General features: G+C 45.3%; 1 protein-coding gene across 2 annotated transcripts in view; it reads right to left on the bottom strand.

Moving 5' to 3' along the window:
- The window catches only part of AHCTF1 (AT-hook containing transcription factor 1), a 43,846-nt gene extending 32,028 nt beyond the window's left edge, over positions 1 to 11,818 (bottom strand). The window contains exons 1-5 of one of the 2 annotated variants that reach the window (XM_066315953.1): positions 11,669 to 11,818; positions 6,576 to 6,702; positions 5,154 to 5,407; positions 1,393 to 1,573; positions 358 to 565 (exon numbers count right to left, since the gene is read on the bottom strand). In XM_066315953.1, coding sequence (XP_066172050.1) covers positions 358 to 565; positions 1,393 to 1,573; positions 5,154 to 5,407; positions 6,576 to 6,696 — 764 coding nt within the window. In that variant the 5' untranslated portion in view covers positions 6,697 to 6,702; positions 11,669 to 11,818. Of the gene's footprint in view, positions 1 to 357; positions 566 to 1,392; positions 1,574 to 5,153; positions 5,408 to 6,575; positions 6,703 to 11,348; positions 11,565 to 11,668 lie in introns of those variants that run through there. The other variant, XM_066315954.1, reaches the window with a different exon arrangement.
- Between the last annotated feature and the right edge of the window lie 985 nt (positions 11,819 to 12,803).

Raw genomic sequence — 12,803 nt, 5'->3', positions numbered from 1 at the left:
AAAAACATGTTTTCAGGCACAGATCAGCTATTCAATTATCATGTCTCACTAGATCAATCAAGGACACTTTAAAGAATAGTAACGACAATTAAAGAGTATTATCAACAAAATCACATTATTCACACAGTGAAGCCTTCCAGTGGATGCCCTAATTGAAGTAACTGGTTCGGAATCTTTCTAAAATGTTTCATGGAAATGCACACTGTCTCAGTTCACTACTGGACAGTGAATACTATCGGACAACACAAACTGATTTACAAAAATCAGCTCTATCACACCCCTATTGCATGACTTCCTGAAGCAAAAAATTGAGACCCCTGCACATTCAAGCGTGACCAAGTGGAAGTGACTACTTACTCCCTCTTCAAAGCTTTCATATTCCATAGTGACAAATAGCCATCAGAAAAACCCACAACGAGCTGGTTGCTTCTGCTTATGTAGCACAGGGTGGATACTGCTGTTCCTGAAGGACTTCGTAACTGAAAACAGAGATGCCTCCCTTCCCTGGTCACAGCTTCTCTTCTTTGTGGAACTTCAGCAGGAATTCTCGTGACAACTTCTAGATCTACACACAAAAACGCAGGCAAGAAATTAATGCATTATGCCACTTCCATGGCATTTTAGACTCATGTCATTGTACAACGTGTATAATCTAACTCTACTGTGCCAGGCAAAACACCCATTTCTGCAACACCTTTTTCTGCTCTTCATTCTTTCTGCACCCATTCAGAGAACAGAAGGACTCTCCAATGGGACAGATATTGTCACTCCCATTTCAAAACTGAGAACAAATGTAACCATTAGTTACATGAATTTATAATCAAATTCTTCTGGGACCCTAAAAATCAGGAGTTTGGGCTTCCAAATGATGAAGCTACCTGAAGGAACATGAACTCCTGAAGCCACTCTTACAACACCCAAAACAGTGTGCACAATCTGAAAACACAAACTGCCGTATTCATTCACCCTAATGCAGCATTTTTGATAAGCCAGATTTATTTTAAAACACAAGCCTAAACCTTGTCCCAAGCCATTCATGGAAACAGAAGAACACTCCCAAGAATTATGGTACCTGTGACACAATTTCCTACCACGCAGCGGCACTGACTGAAATGGAAAAATTCCTATATCCCACTGCTAAGAAGCACAGGGAAAAAGGGATGTGAGCAGCAAGATGCCTTCTTAACATCAGGAGGACTATTAAGCCACTCCCATCTTTTGACCAGTTCAGCACCATCCAATGTCCAACTGCCATCTGCAGTCAGCAGTCTGCAACCTCACAAATGCCAGCAGTCCATCAGCACGCTGGGATCTTCACTGGGATAAAAGCCGGTGTTTGAAAAGAAACCGATTTTCTTATGTCTGAATTCAAGTTTAAAAACCGCAGCTTACCCGATGCTTCTACTTCATTCTGACTGCAAGACAAATCATCCAAACAAAGGTCAACCAGAAGGACGTGGCCAACATCTGTGGCCACTGCTGCCACTCCAAAGAGCCAGCGCAGACTCTGGTGCAGGTGCCGGGTGCTGACGCTGGCGCCGCCGTCACTGCTGATGGGTTCGATGGCCGTCACCTGCGGGAACGGCACGTCAGTGGCACGGCTCTGGGACAGGCCCAAGACAAACCACTCCCAAGGGGAGCCAGCATTAGCACATCAGAAACAGGAAAGGAAACGCAGCTTCATGAGACCTAAAAACAAAGCACGGTTCCCGAGTACATCAAGCAAAAAGGAAATTTAGAGAAAGAAAGCTCACTACGCTTCAATGGCACATTCTGTCTTTCCAGCTCACCAGTTTCCGTTTCCTACTTAGAAACAGTTGTGTCACAGAACAGACACGTGAGAGACATGCCAGCAGCTTTACCCAGTGTAAACCCCTTAAATGAGAAAGACAAAGCTACATCCAGTTCTCCCACTACTCAAAGCCCATCAGCACTGTGACACAGTCCAGGCCTTCTTGACCAAGCAAAGATAAATCAACCTGCAAGGCAAACGAGGCAGTGCCATGGGATACACCAGACACACCATTGCCATGGGATGAAACATTCCCAGAAAGGGCTGGAGGGAGATGCTGGCTTACTAAAATCTACACTGGCCCTCACTTTGATTGATAATATCCAACAGAAGTTTTAAATGCACACCAGCACTCGTACAGATGGTAAGGGAAACTGCAAAAGGCAGCCTAAACCAACAGCAAGAGACCCAACAAGATCTTGCTCAGCCTGAGGCAGGAGCTCTCTCTGCTCCCTGACAGCTCAAACAGTCCCCATGACCTCAGCACAAGGTGACAACAGACCCTTCAGCACCCACAGCACACCCAGGACAATACTGACTGCTCTAGCAGAGACACGAGCACACCAGGGCTCCTGCACTACAGCTGGACAGCACAAGAACACGGGCTCTCTTGTGGCCTCTTACAAATGTAGCACCATCAAAGCAGACAGCTTTACACCACCAACAAAAGTTGGTCTGATAACAAAGCAAAGTGAGCATCACAAGGCAGTCCATCTTTTAATGTAGGTTATTCAGCCCCAGAAGTGGGGGACAATATCCAAACTCATAGGCCTCCTGAAGTTTTCTCCTCTCCGGTATCAAGCACTTGCTTATGACTGCACTGCCTGACCATCTGCTACACAATTCATCTTTCACCTTGAACACAAGAATTCTACTCTTAGAAATATCTATAGTTATTTAGAAAACTTAGCTTACTTTCAGAATTCTTATGATTCAAATTAATTTTTTTATCTTCTCTACTGCTCAGAGGACTACTAAAACTATTTTGATCACTCAGATTCTTGCATTCCAAATGTTGGCAACTGTGACAATGAAACACAGAACACATCTTGCTACACAATTAGACAAGGCTCAAGTGTTGCCTCTAACTTCTTTACAAGGTATATTTTTTTCACTATACAACCGGTTCCAAATAAATCTTTACTAGGTTTGCACAGAGTCTTCCAAAAATGTTCCCTGGTTACTTCATTTTTCCATGTAGAAGCTCCTGAAATGACATATTTTTTTCCACTATGCACTGCTTTTTCCTATTCTCCCAGTGCTCTGCCAACTCATTCTGGGAAAGAACAAAGAAAACTTCTCAGCTCACTGAATCTGAATGCTGCCCTTCTGCCTCATATAAACCAGGAAAATTTGGGAAAATACCATGCAACAGTTATAAACAAATTCGATGTATTTAATATTTTTAATTCAGAATCCAATTGAAATCATGCTCATCAACGTTTTCAGTCTCCTGCTGCATTTCATACATGTATCAAGAGGGCATTGAGAGACGCTCACAGACACATGCAAAGGTATGCCAGAATTCTTTTTTAGCTCCTGAGCTTGGGTTTTTTAGCTCATTTGTTTATTCTCTGACTGACTCAACATCCACTGTTACACTAAAAAGCAGTCACACAGTCACAATAAACACCCTGTATTAATACACTAACAACTTGACACCTTGAAGCAGAGTTGTTCTAAGTTAAACTGTACAACTTAGCTGTCCACGGAAGTTATACCCATCGAGAAAACAGTCCCAAAAACACAGTGCTCATTAAAGATTTAAGAGTGATGACAAAGCTGCAGAAAGTGATGTTAAGAAAAGATCCACATTTTACCTTTAAAAACAATCAATCTGAAAATCAGAGCAACATTCACGCAGGTCAACCCCCCAAAACTATACAATACATAATATGCAAATATGAGTTTCTGAAAGGATTCAGAACATATAGACAGCAGCCAAATCCAAGTTTTATCTACTTATTTTTGCTTACCCTCACTTCCACTCACAGCCTGAAAGTTAACAGTCCAGCTAGCAGTACCTGTTTGTTGACTATGCTGACTTAATTAACACAATACCAAAGACACAGAAAGCAAAAGGAAAGCAATAGTCCAAACATACTTCAAGAGCTTTCAGTGCATAAGAACAAAACTTTCAGAGCAGCTTTGGCTTTATTTCAAAATTCCTACCCTTCATCACACAACAGCCAACTCTTTCCTGCAGGGCTTCATCACCTTTGCTCCTGAACCAGTTTTTGTGGTATAGAACAATTCTCTAACATAACTGATTGTTGGAACCAGCTTCTATTTCAAAGCACTTCCACAGCTACAGATTTGACATGAAACATAACCCTTACTTCTTAACCTCTGCTTTTCCTAGCTTACTTAGAAGAAATAAAACCTAACACACCAACATCACTTACTAAAACATAATTTATTTATTGGTTATATGTTCATGCTACCACACAACCAGCCTTTCTGCTAAACACCACACTGGAACACTGATTCAACTCATTATCTTTAGAACTTATCACAACACAAACGCTCACAACTACTAACAACACTTCCACCTGTACTCTAACAAGTCAAAACAAAAACTGTTAGGGAAAGCTGAGTAGTAAAGAAGTATTTATTTGTTGCAAATTCTATAATGTGAATCTTTACCTTCTGATAACTTAATCTGATTCTTGTTTCCATTACATTAATGAGACAGAGGAACATTATATCATTTGAGTTCAAGGGTTACAGAAGGCAGAAAAAATTATCAATGTTACACCATGGTACCCCGTCTACGCAAACACTATATTCTACAAGCAGAGATTCAAGGACTGCAGACTGGAAGTCAATCTGCTAACAATCTGACAGATAACTCACTAAAACCTTTTTCCCAATCCTAAATTAACAGAAAAATCTGTTGTGTTCCCAAGTCACCTACTTCCAAGTCTGAGATTGATGGGAATGTGCCGAAGTCATTAACAGCACAGTGATGAGAGTCTGAGATACTTTTAAGGACAGTATTTCTGACAGAAATTAGCCACTTAGAAGAGGTATATTACAGACACCATTAAGCGGGGGTTTTCTTTTTTGTTCTGGGAAAAATAAGGTTTTCAATGCCTTTTTTTTCTTTTTAAGTGGAGAATGACATTACTATGTGCTCTACAATATGCTTTTTATTATCAGTAAACTTCAAAGATAATGCTACTGCTAAGTCCAAGATTTTACACCAAGGCTCTCTTGACTGGATAATCTCAACTGATAATATGTTAATGCAATATAAAAAGGTTAAGTCATAAAAAGAGATGCACAAGAGCTTTTCTTGAAACAGGATTATGCAGCTCCAAACAACACAAAATCTTCATTTTCCCAAAAAGATACATACCCTTCCTGGAAGAACAACTGCTTTAACCACTCTTGAGATCCCAAGGTCGTAGAGACAGAGAACACTTCCCTCCGCTTCCTCCAAGCCAACCAGGAGCCCGGTCCTCTTCTGCCAGGAGAACTCCTTCACCACGCGGACGGCGGGTGGCTGCTCGCTCACCCCGCTGAAGCGATAGGCAGAGAGCCGCTCTCCTGTCACCGAGTTCACCACCTCCAGCTGGGGGCCGCACGCCAGCCACGCCAGGCCGCTCCTGCCTGCAGGGAATAACAAACACCGCTCAGCAAACCCCCGGCACAACCGCTGAACAGCAGCCACGGCGCTGCCACGGGGCCTCGCCCCCAAAGCCACCGAAGGCAGCAACCCACCTACAGCTGGAGCATGGTTTCCAATCACCCACTGCAACCCTCAACCAGTGCATCTGGAAATTCATAACCCCACTCTTTTGCATTTGCACTTGTCATTCCTGCACTCAAGAACGCTGACTCTTTGGGATAAAGATTACAACAGACTGAGCTCTACTCTGGACACCATACTTGGCTTGGGTTTGCCCCAAAACACTGAAATATGTACAGGAATACAAGCCTCAAAGCATCCTTCAAATACAGCCCCTCTAAACCAATGCATTTCCAGTTAAGAATTTTACTGGAAACACGACTACTCTGGACTGCGATTTGGACAGGAAATTATCTTAAAACGGCCCCTGCGTCCATGCCTTTCAACTCTTACACCTGCTGATCCCGGAAAGAATTTAACAAGTGTTGTTTCACTGAAGAGTTTAACACCTGTTCCTGTACTGAGGAACTTCAAGCTCAAAGGAAGGATTAGGTCCATTACTGTACTTACAGTCAGACAGATAAGATTCTACCTGGGCTTAACAGAAGCAACCCAGGCAGGCATGCAGCTCTACCTTCAGATCACCTAGAAAGTCAACTGCCTAATCTGCTTAGCTGCTGTCAGCAGCTCTCACTGGGTCCTTATCTGCATCCTTTTAAATACCTTGGAAATACATGGGCAGTGCTTAACAGAGCTGTCCTCTGTCCATTTTTAACTTAGACTAAAGAAGAAAAACTACCTTATTGTGTCTCTGTGACTATTTCTGCATGGGATGTTATGATGGACATAGCGCTTGAGCTAGTAAAAAGAAATTTGTCCTAAAACAATGCACAAGATTTCTTCCTTGAAAACTGCCTTCTATTTCATTCCAAACTGCGGAGGGCATGGTCAGCTCTATTATTTAAATAGCACAGGAATGGAGCAAGCTGTTGCACTTTCAATGCTCAGTACTTCTAATGGTTAAAATATCCTGTTAGCACTATCAGAACCTGATGCATTTTATTTAACAGAACTAACCTGGTGCTACAACCCTGGGCTTCAGGCAATGACAACTTTATACCAAATCCAAATTTAGAGGAAAATGCTCACCTCCAGAAAACTTCCCACACAACACAGAGTCTAGGGTGATCTCATCTTCTCCAAGTGCCTCAACAGTCACCTCTGGAAACTGCAGCAGACTGCTCGTTACCTGAGCCGTTAGGTCTCGCATTCTTCACTGTAAATAAAGAAAAAAAGAGCAAAAGGACTCATGTCAGCCATAAATATTTTTGACACTGACCCAAGCTTCATCAGTATGCAGCAACAAATCTCCCATACATAATTTTTAGCTTTTTTTTTTTGCTTAAAAAAAATGGCACTTGGGAGAGTTTCTCATCTCACAGCAGAGCAGAAGGAGAATCTTGAGCTTTTCTGATGCCTACAAGATCACCAACAAAAAGTGACACAGAGGGATGGACAAGATAAGTAACAGGGAATAGATCAACACACTGAGCTCAAGCTTACTCATACAGGTTTGCAAGATGTGATCTCATAAAAATAATATTTTAAAAAGCTCCTCAGTAAGAGGGATAACTCTCTGCCCTTTCCCTTGATTTAGTACATTATTATTTGTTGTCAGTTGTCTTCTCGTAGATGTCACAGATCAGCCATGTCTTGTTTACTTTTTATTCGTTATTTTTGACATTTAGAAATACAAAGTTCTTCACCAAATTCATCCTCAAATTCTTCCAGAAAACATACTGCTAATACTTTCAAGCAATACTGACTTTCATAGCACATCAATTAGAAGTATTTTTCCATACACTTAAGAGATGAACATAACACATCACTTCAAAATACTGGGTTTTTCTCTGCTGAAATCCTTATATTTCTTATTCGTGTCCCTTCCCTCCTATTGCCTTTGTTTATCACATCTCTGCGGTATTACAGAAAAAATTTCTATGCATCTCTGACAGTCTCATGCTCATACAGGTGCTCCACAAGTGTTCACCTTCCAGTATGTCAAGACAGATTTTTTTTGGTGGAAATATTGAAGAGCTGAACTGATTTACAGGATTAAACGGGTGGCTAAATAAGAGATAATCCATATGCATGGAAATACAAATTACTTTAAGTATCTGTTTTGCAAGTCATCTGGCTTATAGAAAAGGCCTCTGAAAGACATGACAAATTCAACTGTCTTGTTCAAACAGTACTGCTTTCTTCATGAATCTCAAGATACTACACACAGGTCACTAGTGCTGGGTTGTGTTCCAGTATCTGCTGCCAGCAGGACAACAAGGAGCGTGTGAAGCACAGGAAGGATAAGTCAGGGTCCTGCACTAAGCACAAGTCAACATTTTGACAAAAATGTTGCTGATGGCAAAGCCAGTACTGCATCCAGCCAGCCTGACCACTCTGCCAGCATTCACTACTAGCATAGATCAGGTTCCAAGTGGGACAACTTATTTGCAGTAGTTTTGTCGAGTTTCTCTTTTGGTACTTGCCACGAGATTCAAGTGACAACTTCTGCACTGTATCCAGCAGCTCCAGAGAGTTAAAGGCATCACAATCTGACCAGCATTCTTGCTTAGTTTAACTGCAATTTAGTGGATATATTTAAGGAGTAAGCCATAACCCCAAATACTAATTCAGACACATCAGGTAGATGAATAGCATCTTTGAAATGTTTCCGTGTGTCCTTGTGTTCCTGTCACTGGGCACCACTGGAATGTTCCTGGCTCCATCTGCTTTATACCCTCCCTTCAGGTATTTCTGTACACTGATGAGAAGCCCTGAGCCTTCTCTTCTCCAGGCTGAACAGTCCCAATCTCCCAGCCTTTTCTCAGAGAAGAGATGCTCCAATCTCCTATAACCATCTTTGTGACCCTTTGCTGCACTCTCTCCAGCACCTCCATCTCTCACCTTGAGAGTCTGGTGAGCCTGGACCTGACACAGCATTCCAGCTGAGGCATAACCAGTCCTGTACTAGAGGAAGGATCACCTCCCTTCACCTGCTGGCAAAGGCTCTTCCTCATGCAGTCCAGGCAGGATACCATCAGCCTTCTTTGCCGCAGGGGCACAGTGATGGCTCATGGCCAGCTGGGTGTCCCAGGGCCTTTTCTGTCAAGCTGCTTTCCAGCTGGGCAGGCCCCCCGCACACACCGGTGCCTGGGGTGGTTCCTCCCCAGTGCAGGACCTGGCACTTCCCCTTGCTAAACTACATAAGGTTCCTGTCAATCCATTTCTCCAGCCTGACAAAGCACTGACTCTGATAACATATATTAAGGAATTTTAGAAAAGAGCACTGAATTCCAGACTTTTTGGGGTTGTTTCGTCCATAAGTATGGAGATGTCTTTGTGGTAAGTATGTGACTATTAATACCATACATCACAATAATAGCAAGATAGCTTTAAGAAAAGAGTGAACAAGTATCTTGCAGTAGGGCAGGTAAGAGCATGCAAGGAAACTTCTCAGCTGCGTGCTCTCCATGAGTCACCCCGAGTGACCCTGCCCAGGACACTGCCTACCTGCTGTGCCAGGAGCACAGAACCCTGCGTGGCCAAACTGGAAACCAAATTTAAACATCCTCTACTGGAGAGATCCGAGTTTAAAAAAAATAACTGCTCACCATCCCAAACTCCCCACCATCTCAAAAAGAATTCTTCCCTGATTAAAAGCTCATATGTTAACACTGTACTCCTACCCACAATACTAAAAAAATGTGTTTAGCAGTCCATGAACACCAGTAAGAACCATCAAATAAGACCTGAACCATTTTTGTAGAAAATGAAAATACTAGAGCATCAGGAACGCTCAGATTTCCTCCAGTAAGGCAATGACCTTTTAAAACACCTTTTTTTTTTTTTTTTTTTTTTGAGAAACCAGGCATGGAACAAGGTTGATAAACTTTATAACAAATTATGAACAACATATAGTGACCTCTCTATAAGGATGTTTTCCTTGCATCATTTTGCTAAGTTAAACCAAGAATTGCTAGGAAGTCAAAACAGAGCAGAAATACTTAGATCTAGATCAAAGACACGAATACTCTCCTTTAAGGGATATATCCAACAGCAATGGCATTTCTGCTCTCTTTGAAACAATAACTACAATCACATTCTTATTTCTGCCTGCTAGAAATCAGATTAGGGTAAAATGTCCCATGCTTACTCCATTTTCAGGAATAAACCAGAATTCAACCTCCCAGCTGTATTCTATAGCAATGCAGTCTGTGTGCAAGTTGCCAAAATGACCACTCTTCTTCATCCTAGGAACTTACAGCTTCCAAACCCCATGAACTATTTCCAAAGACAGAAATGTCATAAATCTTTGGGTTAAAAGGCTTGAAAGGAGGAAGAGGAAAGGAGGGGAAAGAAAGGAAGAGAAAGAGAAATTGCATGTTCAAGCAGAATTATATACAGCCAAGTCAGAGTTCTGCAATTTCAGTTTTGACTGATGGTATTACATAAAAATCAGTTTAAAAGGCCAACAACGTTACGGGCTCACTGAAGAAAAAGCTAAAAATACAGTCAATCACAGCTGAAGACAAGATTTCACAGGACACGTTGACTTCAGACATCACAAGAGAGACCTTGGTGCTATCTCTGATCTCCGTACTTGCTCCTTTGTTCTACTACTGTATTTTGGAAGACATTTCCAACATACCACACTGGTATGCCATCCCACCGCTGGCCCTTCCCAGGACAAATTCCAGAATCACATCAAAGAGAAAGACCTGTCATAATCATGGGCAGTCACCTCTACCAAACACCCTTCTCAAGCCATCACCTACAGCAGGCTGCCCAAGGCTGTACTCAGATGGATTTGGAACATTTAATTCCCCAACAGGCTTCTACAACCAGCAACCTGACAAAGATCAACTGCACAAACACCTGCAACCCATGCAACAGGGAGACTCCTGCCAGTTTAAGGATTCTGTTCTTTCCACCACACCAGGAAAGGCCTGTCACCACTGTTTCTCCAAAATTGTGGTGAGTTTATATCCGACACCTTACTAGGCAGAAGATGGAAAATTAATAGAAGCTTGATCATGCTTGAAAAAGCCAGTCCCAGGCAAATCGACGAGGGAAGGAGAGCTGAGGCAGCACGTGAATGAGGAGCTGTCCTCCCCAGGATACAGAGCTGTGTGCCCAAACACAAGGGGACAGCTGCCAGCCAAGGCTGACACAACCAGCCAGACAGACCGACGGGCCCTGCAGAAGCACCTGCACCACCACACTCAGCCCTACACCACAAGTGGGGTGCAGCCATCCCGACACAATCAAGCCCCTCAATTTCCCCAGACACAATCAGGAAGCAATCATTAGACCTGAAAGACTGACTCCAAGCATTCTATTGGCAGAAGCTCCAGACCTGGACTCAGAGTTTATTAAGGATGACACCGAGCACTTCTGTTTAAGCCAGCAGTAACTTTGCTTCGCGATGTTTTGCTCCGTGCAAAGACACAGAGACCCTCACAAACCGCACTGGATTCTTCTAAAGAAGCAGCTGTGGCCTCCTCACTGCACCCACCCCTCGCCCCGCAATCGCCGCTCTACGCAGAGAGCGCCTTTCCCGCCTCCTCATGGAATACAAGCCCGAAGGCAGGCGGGGGAGGGGGAATTAGAAAGAAGTAAAGAAAAACCCTCCAAAAACACGACCGAAGGGGCGAGATCAGAGGGCGTGCGCGAATGGCCGGGCAGGAGGGAAAGCTCCTGGCGGCGGCGGCCGCCGCATCTCCCACGCCCCCCAGGCTGACGGAGCCTCCCGGCCGCGGAGCCTCCATGTGCGCTGCCCAGGCCGCGCCGCCCGGGCCTCCCCGCCGCCGGGGGCCGGGGCACGTGTGGCGGACACGGCGCCGCAGCCCGGGGGTCACTTACATAAGGGACGGGCGGCCGGGCCCGCCCGAGGCCCCCGCGGGCCCGCGCTGCGCCAGCGGCGGTGCCGGCCTGTGCGGCTCGGGAGCGCCCGGTACCCGCTGGTACGGGGGGAAGGAAGAAAGGGAGGAACGAAGGCAGAGGGGCGGGCGGGGGTCGCCGTCGTCGCCACCTCTGCCGCCTCCTCCTCTTGTCCGCGCCGCGCCCCCAGCCCAGCCCAGCCGAGCCCGCGCTCCCGGTACGTGCCGGTGCCGGTGGCATCTCCCTCCCGCGGCGGCGACAACGGCACGGCCCGGCCCGGCCCCGCGCGCCCGCGCACCCACCTCGCTCGCTCACCCGCCGCGCGGGGGGCGGGATGGGATGGGAGGGGGGGCGGCGGAGTTCTCGCGAGAACCGCGGCGAACCTCCGCGGGAATTTTCAAATGCGCGGGACACGGCCCAGGGTGCTGACGGCGGCGGCCTTCGGACTACGGATCCCGGCGTACCGCGCGGCAGCCGCTTCCGCTCCCGCCCCGGCGGCTGCTGTCACTCGCGGGGCACGCCGGGAGATGTAGTTCCTGGGCCGCCAGGAGCGACGCCCGGCAAAGCCCGGTCCGGGTCCTTGCCGCGCACCTCGTGGGGACGGCTCTGCTCCCCTGCCCCGCCAAGGGGGAACCCAGGGGGAACCCCCGGCAGGGAGAAGCCTGGCCCTGCCTACCTACGTCCTTCTCATCGCAGGAGCCGCTCACCCACCTCTCCTCTTCCCCCCCGTCTATCTGGATTTCGTTGAATCACAGAACGGTTTGAGTTGGAAGGGACTTCAGAGATCATCGAGTTCCAAAACCCCTGCCACGGGCAGGGACACATTCCACTGGACCACGTTGCTCAAAGCCCTTTCCAGCCCGGCCGTGAACACTTCCAGGAATGGAGTATCCACAGCTTCTCTGGATAACCTGTCAGTAAAAGACTTCCTCCTACTATCTAATCTAAACCTACACTCTTTCAGTTTGAATCCATTCCGCTTTCTCCTGTCACTACCTGCTCTTGTAAAAAGTCCCTGTCCATCTTGTAGGTTCCCTTCAGGTACTGGAAGGCCAGTCATTAGGTCACCCATTTAAAAGGATTTAAGGGGGTAGGCTATTTAGCTGTGGTTTTCCTCTTATTTTTAATAAGAAAGTATATGTAAAGACCCAACAAAATTAATATAAAATAATGTTACACTCTTAGTCACTGAAAGGAGAAAAAGTAAGGATGAAGTCAGAAGTTCAAGTCTAATGTTACTTCTTTCAATGTATATATTGTAATGTGGTCAAAACATTCTTTGACTTTAAAAAAATATTTTCAGGAATTAATAAACAAATAATCTGGTGGAAGGCATCCCTGCCCGTGGCAGGGGAGTTGGAACTAGATGATCTTTAAAGTCTCTTCCAAACCAAGCCATTCTATGAGTCTATGAAATTTACAGTGCTTCTAAGAAGT

Source organism: Sylvia atricapilla, chromosome 3 (assembly GCF_009819655.1).
Source record: "Sylvia atricapilla isolate bSylAtr1 chromosome 3, bSylAtr1.pri, whole genome shotgun sequence".
NCBI classification, from domain to species: Eukaryota; Metazoa; Chordata; class Aves; order Passeriformes; family Sylviidae; genus Sylvia; species Sylvia atricapilla.
The sequence above is the reverse complement of the archived record's forward strand: the minus strand, read 5'-3'. Positions and strand labels throughout refer to the sequence as shown.